The 16,814-nt window shown below is 40.9% G+C and overlaps 1 protein-coding gene and 1 further gene across 1 annotated transcript; both read left to right on the plus strand.

Annotated features, from left to right (window-relative positions):
• The window catches only part of Tcrb (T cell receptor beta chain), a 667,076-nt gene that overhangs the window by 560,136 nt on the left and 90,126 nt on the right, over nucleotides 1–16,814 (plus strand).
• Nucleotides 7,499–12,355, plus strand: Prss1 (protease, serine 1 (trypsin 1)). Its single transcript, NM_053243.2, has 5 exons — nucleotides 7,499–7,551; nucleotides 9,750–9,909; nucleotides 11,104–11,357; nucleotides 11,754–11,890; nucleotides 12,153–12,355. The coding sequence occupies exons 1-5, from the start codon at nucleotides 7,512–7,514 to the stop codon at nucleotides 12,300–12,302; spliced, it is 741 nt and encodes a 246-aa protein (NP_444473.1). The 5' UTR covers nucleotides 7,499–7,511; the 3' UTR covers nucleotides 12,303–12,355.

Genomic DNA, 16,814 nt, shown 5'->3' on the forward strand with positions numbered 1-16,814 from the left:
ATTCCATTGTTCTTCCTATGGGGTTGCAATCCCCTTTAGCTCCTTCACTCCTTTCCCTAACTCTTCCATATGGATCACTGACCTCAGACCAGTCGTTGGCTGTAAGTATCTGCATCTGGCTCAGTCAGGTGATGGTAGAGCATCACAGAAGACAGTCATGACAAGCTCCTATCTACAAGCAGAACATGGCATCAGCAATAGTGTTGGAGTTTGGTGTCTGCTCATGGGATGGATCCCAAGTTGGAGTAGTCTCTGGATGGCTTTTCCTTCAATCTCTGCTCCATTTTTGTCCCTGTATTTCGTTTAGACAGGCACGATTCTGGGTCAATTTTTTGAGATGGGTGGGTGGCACCATCCCTCAACTGGAGGCCTTGTCTATGTGGTCTCTTCAGGATTCATCTCCCCACTGTTGGGCATTTCAGCTAAGGGCATTCTCATTGGGTCCTGGGAGCCTCCCACATCACTGATGTGTGGGACTTTCTAGAGGTTCCCCCATTCTCCACCCCACAGTGATACATATTTTTATTCATTTTTCCTAGCCTTTTAGGCTTCTCTCCTGCCTTACCCATACATGATCCTGTCCCCCCCCCCTTTTTTCCTCCTGCTTCCTTCTCCTATTCAGGTCTCTCCCTCACTCTGATTCCCATGATTATGTTGTTCCCCCTTCTAAGTGGGATTGAAGCACTTGGGCCTTCCTTCTTGTTAGGTTTCATTTGATATGTGAGTTGTATCATGGGCATTCTGAATTTTTTGGCTAATATCCACTTATCAATGAGTACATATCATGTATGTCCTTTGGGGTCTGGATTACCTCACTCAGGATGAGATTTTCTAGTTCCATCATTTGCCTCCAAATTCATGATGTCCTCATTTTTAATAGTTGAATAGTACTCCACTGTGTAAATGAATCACATTCTCTATATAAATTCTTTGATTGAGGGACATCTGCATTGTTTATAGCATATAGCTCTTACAAATAATGCTGCTATGAAGATAGTGGAGCATGTGTCATTCTGATATGGTGGAGAATCTTTTGGGTGTATGCACAGGAGTGGTATAGCTGGGACTTTAGGTAGAACTATTTCCAGTTTTTTGAGGAACCACCAGATTGATTTCCAAAGTGGTTGTTCCAGTCTACCTTCTTCAGTTATTTGTATATTTTTGATATTAGCCGTCTATGGAATGTAGAAACCTACATAGTGAAGATCTTTTCCCAATCTGTAGGTTCCTGATTCATCCTATTGACTGTGTCCTTTGCCTTATAGATAGGGAAAGAAGGGGAAATCTATAGAAAACAAGCAAAAAATAGATGAAATTATTTTATAGGAGAAAAGATCATACATGATTTAAAAATAAATAGTATTAGAAGGAGAGTACATGAGGCTATGGAGTTGCTATGATGAAACAAAGATTAAAGCATTAAAATATGATGTATAAGCATGTACAAAGCTAGTACTTCATTTTCCTGGCAACTTGAAGAATTAGAAATGGCAATGCCTAGAGAGATATCAGAGAGAGCTAGCTTCTTAACTGGCATAACTTTTAATACTTTGTAAGCAATGATTTTAACCTCAGTAGTTTGTAACCTTTCTGTGCTTTCATGAAAACAGTTACTAAAGACTGCTGTCTGCTGAACCAGGAAAACAAAAGAGCTGTGCCCAGCTACCCAAGAACAGACTGTGTGAAACATATAAGGAAATGTGCTTTGGATTTACCTTTAGTTTCAGTTTTAAGAAAGCTGGAGTTGGAACTAATGATGTTGGATTCACAAAATTTATATATATTTAAGAGTTTCTAAACTATTATTAATAATGATCAAAGCCTTGATAATGTAGCTTTAGTAAATAAAAGACTGGGTTGTGTTCTCTGGCCAAAGAAGGTAAAAGGATGAGAAGAAAGGCAAGGCAAAAAGAATGTAAGGGAGTAAGGAAGAATGGGAAGGGAGAAGGAAAGGGAATGAAAAGGAAGAAGGAAGAAGAAAGGAGAAGAAGCAAGAATGATAATCCTCGGGCAAAGAGAGAATAATGGAACTGACAGCTTGAGTCCACTACTGACTCCCAGACTCTGAGTCATTGTTGAATCAGCACTGTTCCCAGTTCCCCTTTCTCAGGACCCTCCTCACATTGAAGCTGAACATTAGCATTTGCCTGACTCTGAGAAAGTTGTTGTGCATATCTTGAAACTGTTTTCTATGCCTTTAGATAGAGATTTTATTTCTATACCTAACATCTTTTCATAAAAAATTGTCCTCCTTGGGTTTTTGTAATTTCTTCACTGTTCTTTCAAGCCCAGATGTCTGGCCTCTTTTTGATCCAGTTTGTTAGTGAGACTTTTCATAGAACTTTGTATTTTACTTATGCCATTTTCTTTTACAAAATTTCAGATTGAGTTTTCTCCAATATTTCTACCTCTTTTATCAATTCTTATTTTATTATCTTATGTGATGGTTTGGATATGCTCAGCCCAGGGAGTGGCACTATTAGAAAGTATGGCCTTGTTGGAGTAGGCCTGGCACTGTGGTTGTGGGCTTTCAGACCCTCATCCTAGCTGCCTGGAAGTCAATATTCTGCTAGTAGTCTTTAGATTTAGATGTAGAACTTTCAGCTTCTCCCGCACCATGTGTGCCTAGATGATGCCATGTTCCCATCTTGATGATAATGGGCTGAAACCTCTGAACCTGTAAGCCAGCCCCAATTAAATGTTGTCCCTATAAGAGTTGCGCTGATCATGGTGTCTGTTCACAAAAGTAACCCTCTTAGACAATCTTACATCCCTTTCCTCTTTTCCTGTTTGTATTCTTACTCAGGTAAGTATACCTATGTATACTTTTCTCAGCACTATTTGTAAAGGAAACTATTCTTCCTAAATTATCTATTTGGAGCATTTTTGTTAAGATCAGGTAGCTGTATCTACATGGCTATTTTGGTGCCCTGGTGTTTTTCGCTACAATGACGGTGTATAATAACTTGGATAGGTACTGTAATATTGCCTGCTTTTTACATTCTGCTCAAGATTACATTGTCTATTCAAGGTATGGACTTTAGTTTGGTTTCATCTACTTCTATGAAGAATAGCATTAAAATTTGATGCAGATTAAACATATACATAACATTTCTGTTAGAGTTTTTAATGTTTGATTGATATATGATCATATCACCTGCAGAAATTAATAATTATTTTTGAGATTGTAATTACAAAATTTCTCCTTTTGTTTTTCCTTAGAATTTATGGCTACTTCCTAAATTATTATTACATTCATATATGTAATCTGTATATACACATATATGCATATACATGTATTTTCCTAAATATAATCTACTCCACCTGTGTAAAGTTACTTTATATGTATGTTTTCAGGGCTACCTATTTGGCACTGGGAAACCATGAGATGTGTTTGGTGTCTTTCTTCCTGGAGAAAACCACCTTTATCACTTCCAATTTTCCTCAGTTGCTCATAGTTATTGTGTTGACTTGAATCCTGATGAGGATTTTTTCACCAGTTTTGGCAACTCCCTTTGAGTAATAATTGATTAATTTACACTTAGACAGCCTCAAATGAGACATTATGTGTGTAGCTTCTAACAATACGAGACAAGATAATCTCACAGTAATCTTCCTAATCCTTCGGCTCTTACAGTCTTCCCATGCCCTCTTTGAAATGTTGTCTGAACATTAGATATGGGAGCATTTTAAAGATATATTCACTGGGACAGGGCTCCACAACTCTGCATTTTGATTGGTTGTGTTTTAATGTAGTGGTCACTGTCTATGGCAAAAAACTATGTATTTCTTAATGAGGAATGAAGACTATACTTATCTTGAGCATAAGAAGAAAATATGTTCTAAAGCTGTCTATACTACTAGAGAAACACAAGAAACATTCCACTCTAGCAATATGATAGGAAATACACTCTACTTTTAGAAGAAAGGTAAAGGTATAATCCCTACCTTCCTGCTGCCTTACTAGTCAGATGGGCCATAACGACACAGAAACCTGCATGCTACCAAGTCATGTGGTACAGGTGGGTGAAGACAGGGGAGTGGCCTTGGGTTATGAGAGTAGATAAGCTGACCTTGCCCCTTGCCAACTGCAGCACTCAGAAGGGAGGTACATCACCTGGGCAGCACTGTTTTGGCTCTGGTAGAAGGGGCACAGATGAACAAGCAAGATGTGTGTGAGAACATAAGAGCTGGACCTACTAGTTCTCTTATGTCTGACGTGAGGTAGAGTAGGTGAGGTTGAATGCCCTTACTCCTAGCTCCAAGAACATGAAAGCAGATCTGTTTCTGTCCCTCAGTGGTTGGAGAGTAGGACCTGTAGTTTACCTGGGCAACAGTGGAGCTTGCCCTGCTGACAAAGGCATAGGTGAGCCATCCCCAAGTGTGTATGAGCTGGACAATCAGCCCATCCCAATATCTGCATCATCTGCCATCTGTTAGAACTCGTGAAAGGCAGGTACTGTTGATCCAAAACATCAGGATCTCCATGACACAGGACAACAAGAAGATAACTAGAAGTTCTCCTTAGGATTAGATATTGCTGGTGTCACAGAATTCAGAGACCTCAAATGGGACCAATGACACATTGCACTGAGCATTTGCATAAGAAGATGTACAGACAGTGGGATGTTTTGGTACAAACTGTGGCACACTACAGCTTCCTCCACAAGATATTTTAGTCTGTTTTGTTTTCTTTATTTGTTTTCTTAGTATGTGTGTGGTTTTGTGTTGGACAATGCAAGGACAAAGGGAAATATGAGAGGTTCGGAAGAACAGTGGTACAGGGCAGCACATTGGAGCTGGCTCTGCGGGCATGGGTGTGGGTAAGCCATTGCTGAGGTTATGAGAGCAGAAGAGCTGACCCTGTCCTGGTAACCTCAGGTGGCCTATCCAGAGCAGTGTTGGAGAGTTCACCCTGGTAGTGCAGATAATAGAAACGCTACAGGCTGACCAGATCAGCTACCACCCAGGCCCAGATCCAAGAGCTGGAAACGTCCCACCCCAAAATCCATATCATCTGTGTATAGGCTTGTGAAAGGGCCAATCTTTCTCATTCAAAGCTGTAGGATGTCCATGACACAGGGAAACAACAGGATAACTAGTAGAAGTCCCAACGAGGACCCAATATTGAAGGTGTCACAGAATCCAGACACCATGAAACAAACAAATGACTCTTTTTATTGAATATTTGCAAGTAAAGATATGTGGGCAGATGGGTAATTTTGAGGCATGCTGTGACACACAATACCTTCCACTAAAAGATATTGTACATACTCTGTTTAGATTTTTGTTTTAGGGTGTGTGCATGCGTGCGTGCATGTTTTGTGCTGAAGATTGCAAAGATAGAGGGCAGATGTGAGGGATGGGGAGATGAGTAGGACTGGGATGTATAGTATAAAACTCACAAATCAATGAAATATTTTAGAAAAAAAGAAAAAAAAATAAAACATGAAATGTTAACTATATTACAGAAAAATTAGTTACTATCTACCCAGCCATAATAATATCCTAGCAATCTGACAGCTGGTTATGCATACCCATGTGTTAAACATGGTTCAAATAGATACGAGGTCATGGTAATGCAAGTTTATGAGCCACATTGCCAGGTAAAATATAAATTTAGTATTCAAGCTCTACCAAGAAGAAAATGAAAAGCAGAGTTGGATGTTGAACTGGACAGGCAACTCTTGCTTGCTTAGCAGTAGCTTTTTAGATGCCATCTGTGGCAAATCTCACACTTCACAGGAGTTTCCATATCATTTTGGATCCTTGGGACCATATGGCAATTTTAGATCATTCCTTGGACAAAAATGAATCCAGTAATATCATCTTCCTTATTAATTAGAGATAATTTTATTTTTATTCTTTACTATACACCAGTTTTAAAAGGGTAAGTGGGGCTCCATACATAAACCATGTAGTGTATGACTGTTGTCTGAAACATCTTGTAAAGCTGTCAAACATTTTATAAATTGAACAGTACTCTATTTAGGCAATACCTATGGGCTACTTAATGAGATTCAGGGCTCAGAGGAAAGGTGTATGAGTACAAATTCTATTGTGTAGCTGGGCCAGTCATACCAGAGATGGGTACAGGAGATACTTAACAGTACTCTCATGGGTGCCTTTCCCAGTGCATTCTGGGATCCATTTGCTCTAACATTCTCCGTAAGCAACATGTCAAAACCAATCACTAGATTCTGAATTCAAATTTTGATCTTTGTAAAGCATCTCTAGAATGTTTGTTTATCTTATATATTTTAGTGAATTTCATTATGATTTTGCTTGTTCTTGTTCCTCAATAAGACTAACTAAAAATGTATGTAGATTCTATAATAAGGTTCCTCACATTAGCTCATAAAAATAAATGTAATCTAACATATCATTTCTCAATAAACTCCATCTAGGCATGTTATGTCTCAAGAAATTTCAGTGCTACAACTCTGATCTTTGTTAGAATTCATCCAGGGAGCTTTTACAGACAAGTTTACTCTTAACTAAGTTTGATATAATATTGTCACTGAAAAAAATAGAATATTAGAATCCTTGTTTATTTTTAATATTAATTTCTATTTTTAACATTGATCCATGACTCCTTGTCAATTTAGTCAACTCTTTACTGAAGGTAATTCTCAGACAGAAATCAGATTGACCATTGTTCAAGTCCTTCTTCACATCTGACCTAGACTGTACATTTCTATATCAAACTGTGTGTTTTTGAAAGAAGGGAAGTTTAATCTTTAGTACAGATTATTAATATAACCATGAAGATGCTGAAAATAGACTTATAAAAGCTTGAAAAAATGAGTGCCAAAGTCATGACAGAGAGGAGAAAGGAGAATGTGATATTGGCCTATCTCTAGAACATATTGAGGAAGCTCTTCCTGAAATTTCAGTTTTCACACTTTGAGCTACTCTCCTAGTAAGATCCCTGCTGGAAAGGAGATTCAGAGAAAAGCCCACAATACAAATCGTGTCTGTTTCTCTCTCTCCCATATTGCTTCATATTTTAATGCTGCTTACCAAGGTTCTTGGATATAATCTTTCTATATGATGAATTATTCTAGAGTTAAGAATCATCAACTCATAGCCATTAGAAACAGATACAAGACATTTCTTTTCATGAATCTCTAGGTCTCAAAAAATCTACTCATCTATAAATATCATGTCTTACTCAAAGTAAATCAAAGAAGTTTCCCATGATGTTAGGGTATATCTTAGGAATATGGGCATTCTCTACCACCAAGCTTCTTTCCATCAGTCTAAGGTCAAGCTACATACACAAAGTCTATGGTTCCAGCCTCCTTTCAAGAATCACCTGCTTTCCTTGTCCTTATCACCTACCCACAGAGTAGACAAATAGGGGAAAGATAGTGTAAGGGCTCTGGGAAGGGGAAACCCACAGGTGTGCTTGTATAGAAGCAGTGGGGGCCCTCCCCTTAGTCCCTACTTCTCCCTGAATTGGGGTATAAAGGCAGGCTTCCATCCAGGGCTCACTACCTTCTGCCACAATGAGTGCACTCCTGTTCCTGGCCCTTGTGGGAGCTGCTGGTGAGTTCCATGCTTTCACCTAGGTCTTGCTCTTCCTTCTAGAAGCCATGAACTTTACCACCAAGGCTGCTTTCCCATCCTATCTATACACCAATATTTTCCTTCTTCCTCCAGCAGCAGCTCTGCTTCCAATCTTCCATGCTTCTCTGTAAGCTTAAATTTCTTGTCCCTTCCACTGTAATTTATTATATGATCAGAGTCTAAAAAAGAAGGCATAGGGAGGTTCTATGAAATTAACCAGCAGACCTCCTGGAGATGAAGGTAAGTGTCTTGCTGTGATACCCAGGGACTGAGGTGGGGTACAGAGTAGCCACACCACAGCTTTCTCTTACTGTTCTGGGGCCAGAAGACTGGATTTTGGCTGTTAACTCTCTTTTGCTTTTCTGAAGCCAAAACCTGATGGCTTCAGGAAATGGAGTTCTTCTGTTGTATAACAGCAGGGGATTTTAAAAAGAAACTTAGTTACTTAGGCTCTTTACTCTTTAAGGGCCCTCCTGCTGGCCTAGATGGCCTCAAAGCTTATTAACTCTTTGTGAGCCAGAAAGAATGAAAAAGTATAAGAGAAAGTCATGCACATACACACACACACACACTCACACAAATACATCTGGTAGATGACTTAGAATGAATGTTTTTCCTTGGTTATTAATTTGTTCCAAGCATATTTCTCTTAGTACAATTTATGAAAGTTCATTGTACTACTTTTAATACAGCTTTACTTACTATTCTATGAAGAGGAACATATTTTATTCTTGATTTGAGCTTTATTATGTCTTACTGGCAAAACAGCTAAAAACATCTTCTTAAACTTTCTTCCTGAGATTATTTGAATCAAATCAGTAATTCTATAAAGACATTAATAAAACTAAACAGCATTAATTCATGAAAGTTTATCTTTAAATTGATGGCAGGAAATTTGCCCCATAGGCTGAGATGATGCCCAAGAAACACGAGGCTATGAAATTATGGCAGGAAAGGCATATCAGCACTAAGGGGCAATCCTGAGACAAAGTCTCTTGTGCTTATAGCTTGCAACAACACAAAATGGTGGACCACTTCCAGAAAACTCATTTGCTTGGCATAACCTTTCATACAAGGCTTGTGCCAATTAATATCTTAAAATTCTTACCTTATGTGTCTGGGACAAAGACTTGATATTAAGAAGGACACTTCTATTATAGATACACAGACTTTTAAAATATCAAAGTGATGTTAAGACTAATAAACATGCAGTATAATTAAAAACCAATAATCTTTGGTTATAATATCAACTAACCTGGAACCATGGGGCTTGCAGACCCTGAGTTACCAACCAGGGAATATGCTTAAGTTGGACCAACCCTATACATTTGTGCAGCTTGGTCTCATGTGGGACCCTTAACAAAGGGGACCTAGGATCAGTTTCTGAGCCCTGTCATTGTATCCCCTTCCTCACACCTGGATTACCTGGTTGGTTGTCAATGGGAGAGGATTTGCCTTGTCTTTCTGGGTCAAGAAGCCCCAGTAGGGAGGTACCCAAGGGGAGCTCCCTTTTTCTGAGGGGAAGGACACATGGCAAAGGGGAGGGATTTTTCAGGGAAGAATTGAGTAGGGAGAGGCTGTGATTGGGGAATTTTTATCTAGAAATAAAAATAAAGAAATAAGGTAAATAAATAAAATAACATTACATTCTTCTCTCCGGTATAAGACCTACTCTCTATTTGTCATTAATATACAGACTTGACCTATAAAAGCTTGTAGGTACATAAATCTCCGCATACCCAGGACTTTTTCTAAAATAGTTCCAACCATCCTACCCACTTTAAGCACTGTTAGCCATGGGTGTCAATGAATGATGAGCTTGAGATCAAACCAGATAGTTGATTAGAAAACCATCTCTATGCCCGATTACTGCATGCTGAGAACATTGACTGTCCTTGTGCTGTCCTTCAGAATGGAGTCAACTACAGAGTGCTTTTCTATTGTCCTGCAGTGGTGAGGATCGCTGTATGTTGGACATACTGCCACATACCTACTGGGAATGCAATGATACCTTCTGTCCTTCAGGTTTTTTTGTTTTTTGTTTTTTATTTTTTTATTGTTTTGTTTTGTTTTGTTTTTTACTCTTTAAGGACACCTACCTACCTGAAAGCTGAGGGCTCCACTTTCCAGCACTTTGATGAATTGTCTTCTCATTGGTCTTCTTGTCTTTATTCAAGTTGCTTTCCCTGTGGATGATGATGACAAGATCGTTGGAGGATACACCTGCCGAGAGAATTCTGTTCCCTACCAGGTGTCCCTGAACTCTGGCTACCACTTCTGTGGAGGTTCCCTCATCAATGACCAGTGGGTGGTGTCTGCAGCTCATTGCTACAAGACGTACGTGATGGGTCCTGACTGTACAGAACATACATTTGGTGTTTCTAAGGGCATAGTATAAGATCAGCCTGTAACTGAGGGTATAGAGTGAATGGGTATAGTCAGACAAGTGAGATTACTTACTGCAACTTGTTCACAAGTTTGAATAGAATACAAAAACAGTATAGGAAGTCTTTTAACACATAAGCCATCCAAAATAATCAAGCATAGACATGATCAATGCAAGGAAAGTTGATTTTAGAGTAAAAAGAACCAAACATGAAGTCATGTAAACACGTTTACAAATAGTGACTGTGTATCCTATACATTGGGTGATAAACTCAATTTTAGGAGAGTGTGAACAATTTGTAAGCTTTTGAAAAGTTCCAATTTCAAATAATTTCACTATGTACAGAGCACTGGTGATAAATTTTGATACCAGAGAGTATAAGAACTGAACTTGCATCAAAATAATAAATAAACAAATAATTAAACAATTAACAAACATACAAGCAATAAATAAAAATGAGATGTGAGACGTTCATCTTAAAAGGAACACAGGTATATTTTCTCACTATAAAAATGAATGCAGAAGCTGTCAAAGATTTTCACAACCGGTATCTGAGTCCTACAGCAAGAAATGGTATCAGAGTTTTCAAAAGAAGATAGGTTTTGTCATTCATTTTCTTCACCAGTTATTTTTATACTCTACTAGGGCATGAGTAATACTGTCCCCCAAATGGGCTATCAACCTTCACAATGGGTTAAAATTATAAAGAGATGTTATTAAACTATAGACTGAACGGCCTGATAGTCTAGATTGAGACTTGTGAGGTTTATAGTCAGTAAAAGAGAATGAACCTCTTACAAAGTCTCAGATTCCCATTGTGAAGGTTCAGATACCACATACTGACCCTTCTGGTGGAAATGCAAAAGTACAGCTTTCTTCCAAAAGGAAACGGGGACTAAAAGTTCCTGTGTGTAGTGACCTATGACACAGCGGATGAAGAGAGCTTCAAATGACCTCTTAGTTCCTTAGCCCTGGATATTAATGAAGACCAATCTACACAGCAGTCATTCACCTCTGAAGAAAAGGAGAGTGTGATACTTCTGCAAGGTTTTGAAATCTACAGACACAAGAGTGAGGGGCCTGAGAAACTTGTGATGTCTTGAGTCAGAGAGTAACAGACTGCTGCATTCTTCTCTTCCCAACAGCCGCATCCAAGTGAGATTGGGGGAGCACAATATCAATGTCCTGGAGGGCAATGAGCAGTTTATCGATGCTGCCAAGATCATCAAGCACCCCAACTTCAATAGGAAGACCCTGAACAATGACATCATGTTGATCAAGCTCTCATCCCCTGTGACCCTCAATGCCAGAGTGGCCACTGTGGCTCTGCCCAGCTCCTGTGCACCTGCTGGCACTCAGTGTCTCATCTCTGGCTGGGGCAACACTCTTAGCTTTGGTGGTAAGTAGGACCTATCATGTCTCCTACTACCCTTCTCTCTCTCTCTCTCTCTCTCTCTCTCTCTCTCTCTCTCTCTCTCTCTCTCTCTCTCTCTTTCTCTCTCCACTGCAATTTTGCTGAACTCACTGGTGTCTAGATTGTAAATATATTGCAAGTGCAGTACAAGTACACATTTGAACTAAAAATGAACTGATCCCCAGAATGCTGGCCAGGCACATGCAGAATGTACTATTATTATCTCAGGAAGGACATCAGCAGTGCATATTGTGGAATCAAAAAGCCATAGTTTCTAAGTGAATGTTCATATCTCAGGAAACAGTCCATTGCTTGCCAGCTGGTTCGATGCTGGCTTGTTGTGTCGATACAGGAGTCTTCACTCTTTTCCTTTCCTCACAGTCAGTGAACCAGACCTGCTCCAGTGCCTGGATGCCCCACTGCTGCCTCAGGCTGACTGTGAGGCTTCCTATCCTGGGAAGATCACTGGTAACATGGTCTGTGCTGGCTTCCTAGAGGGAGGCAAGGATTCCTGCCAGGTGATTGCCACTCTCCACTTATGCAGACCTCAGTTCTGGGAGTTGAGCTTCAAAGCCTAGTGGTGTGAGACAGAAAGTGTGCTGTGGTGTTGTGGTGAATGAGGAGTAAGGGGATCTTTTTGCATTTCAACAAATTAGTTAGGATAGCAGGTGGGCTGTGGAGATAAAGAAATGTTAACATGAGAATAAACAGGTATTGAGCTTACTATATGCAGCCCTATTACACATGCCCTTACTAATACACTGTGTTCCTCTTTCCCAGGGTGACTCTGGTGGCCCTGTGGTCTGCAATGGAGAGCTCCAGGGCATTGTCTCTTGGGGCTATGGCTGTGCCCTGCCAGACAATCCTGGTGTGTACACCAAGGTCTGCAACTATGTGGATTGGATTCAGGACACAATTGCTGCCAACTAGAGATTCCCAATCCCTCTGCAGTCACTGTCAATAAAGTGAAATATTCATTACTACCTTTGTGTCTGCCTCATCTCTTTACTTTTTAAGCATTAAGGGAAGTTTTCATTTTAAATTATTCTTCTTATCAGTTGAATGTTTTTTTTTTGTTGTAATAAAGGGGATTTATTTGGGGGAAGGGGAAGGAGAAACTGGGTAGAGACAGACAGGAGCAAAGTGATGAGGACAGAGAAGGAGGAACAGAGAAGGGCAGAAAGAAGGAGGGAAGGGAGGCTGCCCCTGGTAACACACACACACACACACAAACACACACACACACACACACACATACACACACACACACACAGAGAGAGAGAGAGAGAGAGAGAGAGAGAGAGAGAGAGAGAGAACACAAAAGAAGAGTCATGGAATGATAAATACAACAAAAAAGGACACTCAACAAATTCTCTCTCTTCTCTCTCTCTCTCTCTCTCTCTCTCTCTCTCTCTCTCTCTCTCTCTCTCTCTCTCTCATTTTTTAATTTTATTTAATCATTTTTTCCACTCCAAATTTTTACCCCCTCCCACCCACGGACTGTTCTCCATCCCATACCACCCTCCTAGCTAGTCTCCACGAGGATGTCCCCACCCCCACCCCCACACCCTATCAGACCTCTAAACTCCCTGGGGCCTCCAGTCTCTTGAGGGTTAGGTGAATCTTCTCTGACTGAACTCAAACTCAGCAGTCCTATGCTGTATATATGTTGGGGGCCTCATATCAGGTGGTGCATGCTGCCTGGTTAGTGGTCCTGTGTCTGAGAGATCTTGAGGTCCAGGTTAATTGAGACTGCTGGTCCTCCTACAGGGTTGCCCTCCTCCTCAGCTTCTTCCAGAATTTTCCGATTTCAACCACAGAGGTCCGCACCTTCTGTTCACTGATTAGGTGTAAATATCAGCATCTGACTCTTTCAGTAGTTCTTTGGGTCTTTTGTAGGGCTTGGACCCTCCCCTTGAGCTGGCTCCCACTTTGGGCCTGTCGCAGGACCTCCTTTTCCTTAGGCTCCTCTCCATTTTTGTCTCTGAAGTTCTTTCAGACAGAAACAATTATGGGTCCAAGTTTTGACTGTGGGATGGCAACCCTATCCCTCAATGATGCCCTATCTTTCTACTGGAGGTTGGCTCTACAAGTTACCTCTCCCCACTGTAGGGCCTTTCATCTAAGGTCCCTCCCTTTGAGACCTGAAAGTCTCTCACCTCCCAGGTCTCTGGTACATTCGGCAGCCCCCCTCCAACTCTTGAGGTTACCTGTTTCCATTCTTTCTGCTGCTCCTCAGGGCTTCAGTCCTCTCCCTCCACCCAATACTACATCATGTTCCCCTCTTCTCACTCCTCTCCCCTCCCCCACCCATGTTCCTCTCTCTCTTCCCCCTTGTGATTGCTTTCTTCTCTCTCCCAACTGGAATAGGAGCATCCTACTTGGAACCTCCAGCTTTTTGATCACTTTTTGAGTTCTGTGGACTGTATCTTGGGTACTCTGTACCATGCATGTCCTTTTGGGTCTGAGTTATCTCACTCAGGATGAAATTTTCTAGTTCCATCCATTTGCCTTCAAAACTCATGATGTCCTTGATCTTAATAGTCAAGTAGTATTCCATTGTGTAAATGAACCACATTTTCTGTATCCTTTCTTCTGTTGTGGGACATCTGGGTTGTCTCCAGCTTCTACCTATCACAGAATAGGTTGCTATGAACATAGTGGAACACATGCCCTGTGGCCTGGAGGGACATCTCTTAGGGATATTCCCAAGAGTGGGATTACTGGGTCTTCAGGTAGATCTTTTCCAATTTTCTGAGGAACCTCCAGTTTGATTTACAGAGTGGTTTTACCCGTTTGAAATCCTGCCAGCAATGGAGGAGTGTTCCTCTTTCTCCACATCCTTGCGAATATGTGCTGTCACCTGAGGTTTTGATCTTAACCTTTCTGATTGATATAAGGTGGAGTCTCAGAGTTGTTTTGATTGCATTTCTCTGATCACTAAGGACTTTGAACATTTCTTTAGGTGCTTCTCAACCATCTGAGATTCCTCTGCTATATGAGAGTACTAGTGACTTCATAGAATGAATTAGATGCTATTCCTTCTATTTTTTTTTTTAAATTGGACATTTTCTTTATTTACATTTCAAATGTTACCTTTTTTCCATTTCCTCTCTGGAAATCGCTCTGCTTCTATGAGGGTGCTCACCCAACCACCCACCTACTCCTGCCTCCCCATCCTGGCATTCCCCTACACTGGAGCACCGAATCTTTTTAGGATCAAGGGCCTCTCCTCCCACTGATGCCCAACATGGCCATCCTCTGCTACATATGTGGCTGGAGCCATGGGTCACTCCATGTGTACTCTTTGCTTGGTGATTTAGTTCCTGGGAGTTATGGGGGGGGGTTGTCTGGTTTGTTGATGTTGCTCGTCTTCCTATGGGTTCCAAACACCTTCAGCTCCTTCAATCCTTTCTCTAACTCATCCATTGGGGACCCTATTGTTTGGCTATAAGCATCTGCCTCTATATTTGTCAGGCAATGGCAGAGCTTCTCAGGAAACAGCTATATCAGTCTCCTGTTACCCAGCATTTCTTGGCATCCACAATAGTGTCTGGGTTTGGTATCTGTATATGGAATGATTCCCCAGGTGGTTCAGACTCTGGATAGCCTTTCCTTTGGTCTCTGCTCCACACTTTGTCTCTGTATTTCATCCCTTGAGTATTTTGTTCCCCTTCTAAGAAAGACTGAATCATCCACACTTTGGTCTTTCTCCCTCTTGAGGTTCATGTGGTCTGTAAAGTGTATCTTGGGTATTCTGAGCCTTCAGACTAATATCCACTTATCAGTGAGTGTAAACCATGTTTGTTTTTGTGACTGGGTTACCATGCTTAGAGTGATATTTTCTAATTTCTTTCAAGAAGTCATTGTTTTTAATAGCTGAGTAGTACTCCATTGTGTAAATGTAACATATTTTCTGTATCCATTTTTCTGTTGAAGGATATCTGGGTTCTTTTCAGCTTCTCCCTATCATAAATAAGGCTGCTAGGAACATCGTGGAGCATGTGACCTTGTTAATTGTTGGAGCATCATTTGGGTATATGCCCAGAAGCAGTATAGCTACATCCAAGTCACATCCAATGTCCAGTTTTCTGAGGGACTGCCAGACTGATCTCCCCAGGGGTTATCCCAGCTTGCAATCCCCCAACAATGAAGGGGTGTTCCTCTTTCTTCACAACCTCTCCAGAATCTGCTGTCACTGGAGGTTTTTATCTTAGCCATTCTGATTTTGATTTGCATTTCCCTGATAACTAAAGATATTGAACATTTCTGGATCTCTCTCTCTTTCTCTCTCTCTCTCTCTCTCTCTCTCTCTCTCTCTCTCTCTCTCACACACACACACACACACACACACACACACACACACACTCAGATATTTTCTTTATTTACATTTCAGAGGTTATGCTCTTTCCTAGTTTCCTCTCCGAAAATCCTTTATTCCCTCCCACCTTGGCCTGTTCCTCAACCCATCCACTCCCATTCCTGGCCCTGGCATTTCCACTGTATTGGGGCATAGAACATTCACAAAACCAAGGACCTCTCCTCCCATTGATGACCAACTAGGCCATCCTCTGCTACATATGCAGCTGGAGACACAAGTGTTTTCTTTGATTCGTGGTTTAGTCCCAGGGAGCTCTGGGGGTACTGGTTAGTTCATATTATTGTTCCTCCTATAGGGGGAAAACCCCTTCAACTCCTTGGGTACTTTCTTTAGATCCTTCATTGGGGACCCTGTGCTCTGTCCAATAGATGACTGTGAGCATCCACTTCTGTATTTGCCAGGTACTGGCAGAACCTCTCTGGAGACAGCTATATTAGGCTCCTGTCAGTAAAACCTTGTTGGTATCTGCCATAGTGTCTGGGTTTGGTACTTGATTAGGGGAGGAATCCCCAGGTGGGACAATCTCTGGATGGTCATTCCTTCAGTCTCTGCTCCACACTATGTCTCTGTAACTCCTTCATTTGGTGTCCTGTTTCCCCTTCTAAGAAGGATCAAAGTATCCACATTTTGGTCTTCCTCCTTCTTGAGTTTCATGTGTTTTGCAAATTGTATCTTGAGTATTCTGAGTTTCTGGACTAATATCCACTTATCAGTAAGTGCATATCATGTGTGTTCGTATTTAATTGGGTTACCTCACTCAGGATGATATCCTTCAGATCCATCCATTTGTCAAAGAATTTCATAAATTCATTCTTTTTAATAGCTGAGTAGTACTCCATTGTGTAAATGTACCACATTTTGGGTATCCATTCCTCTGTTGAGGGACATCTGGGCTCTTTCCAGCTTCTGGCTATTATAATTAAGGCTGCTATGAACATAGTGGAACATGTGTCCTTGTTACAAGTTGGAGCATCTTCTGGGTATAGGCCCAGCAGTGGTATTGCTGTAAGCATATCCATCTGGTTTTGGCTCTCTCCCACAAGACATATCTTTTTTTTTAA

The sequence above is a fragment of the Mus musculus genome, chromosome 6 (genome assembly GCF_000001635.26).
Source record: "Mus musculus strain C57BL/6J chromosome 6, GRCm38.p6 C57BL/6J".
In the NCBI taxonomy this organism is placed as follows: Eukaryota; Metazoa; Chordata; class Mammalia; order Rodentia; family Muridae; genus Mus; species Mus musculus.

Coding starts and splice junctions, on each gene's coding strand:
- Prss1 (NM_053243.2), top strand. CDS start 7,512: ATGAGTGCACTCCTGTTCCTGGCCCTTGTGGGAGCTGCTG. Junction 7,552..9,749: donor GGCCCTTGTGGGAGCTGCTG/GTGAGTTCCATG, acceptor TCTTTATTCAAG/TTGCTTTCCCTGTGGATGAT. Junction 11,358..11,753: donor CAACACTCTTAGCTTTGGTG/GTAAGTAGGACC, acceptor CTTTCCTCACAG/TCAGTGAACCAGACCTGCTC.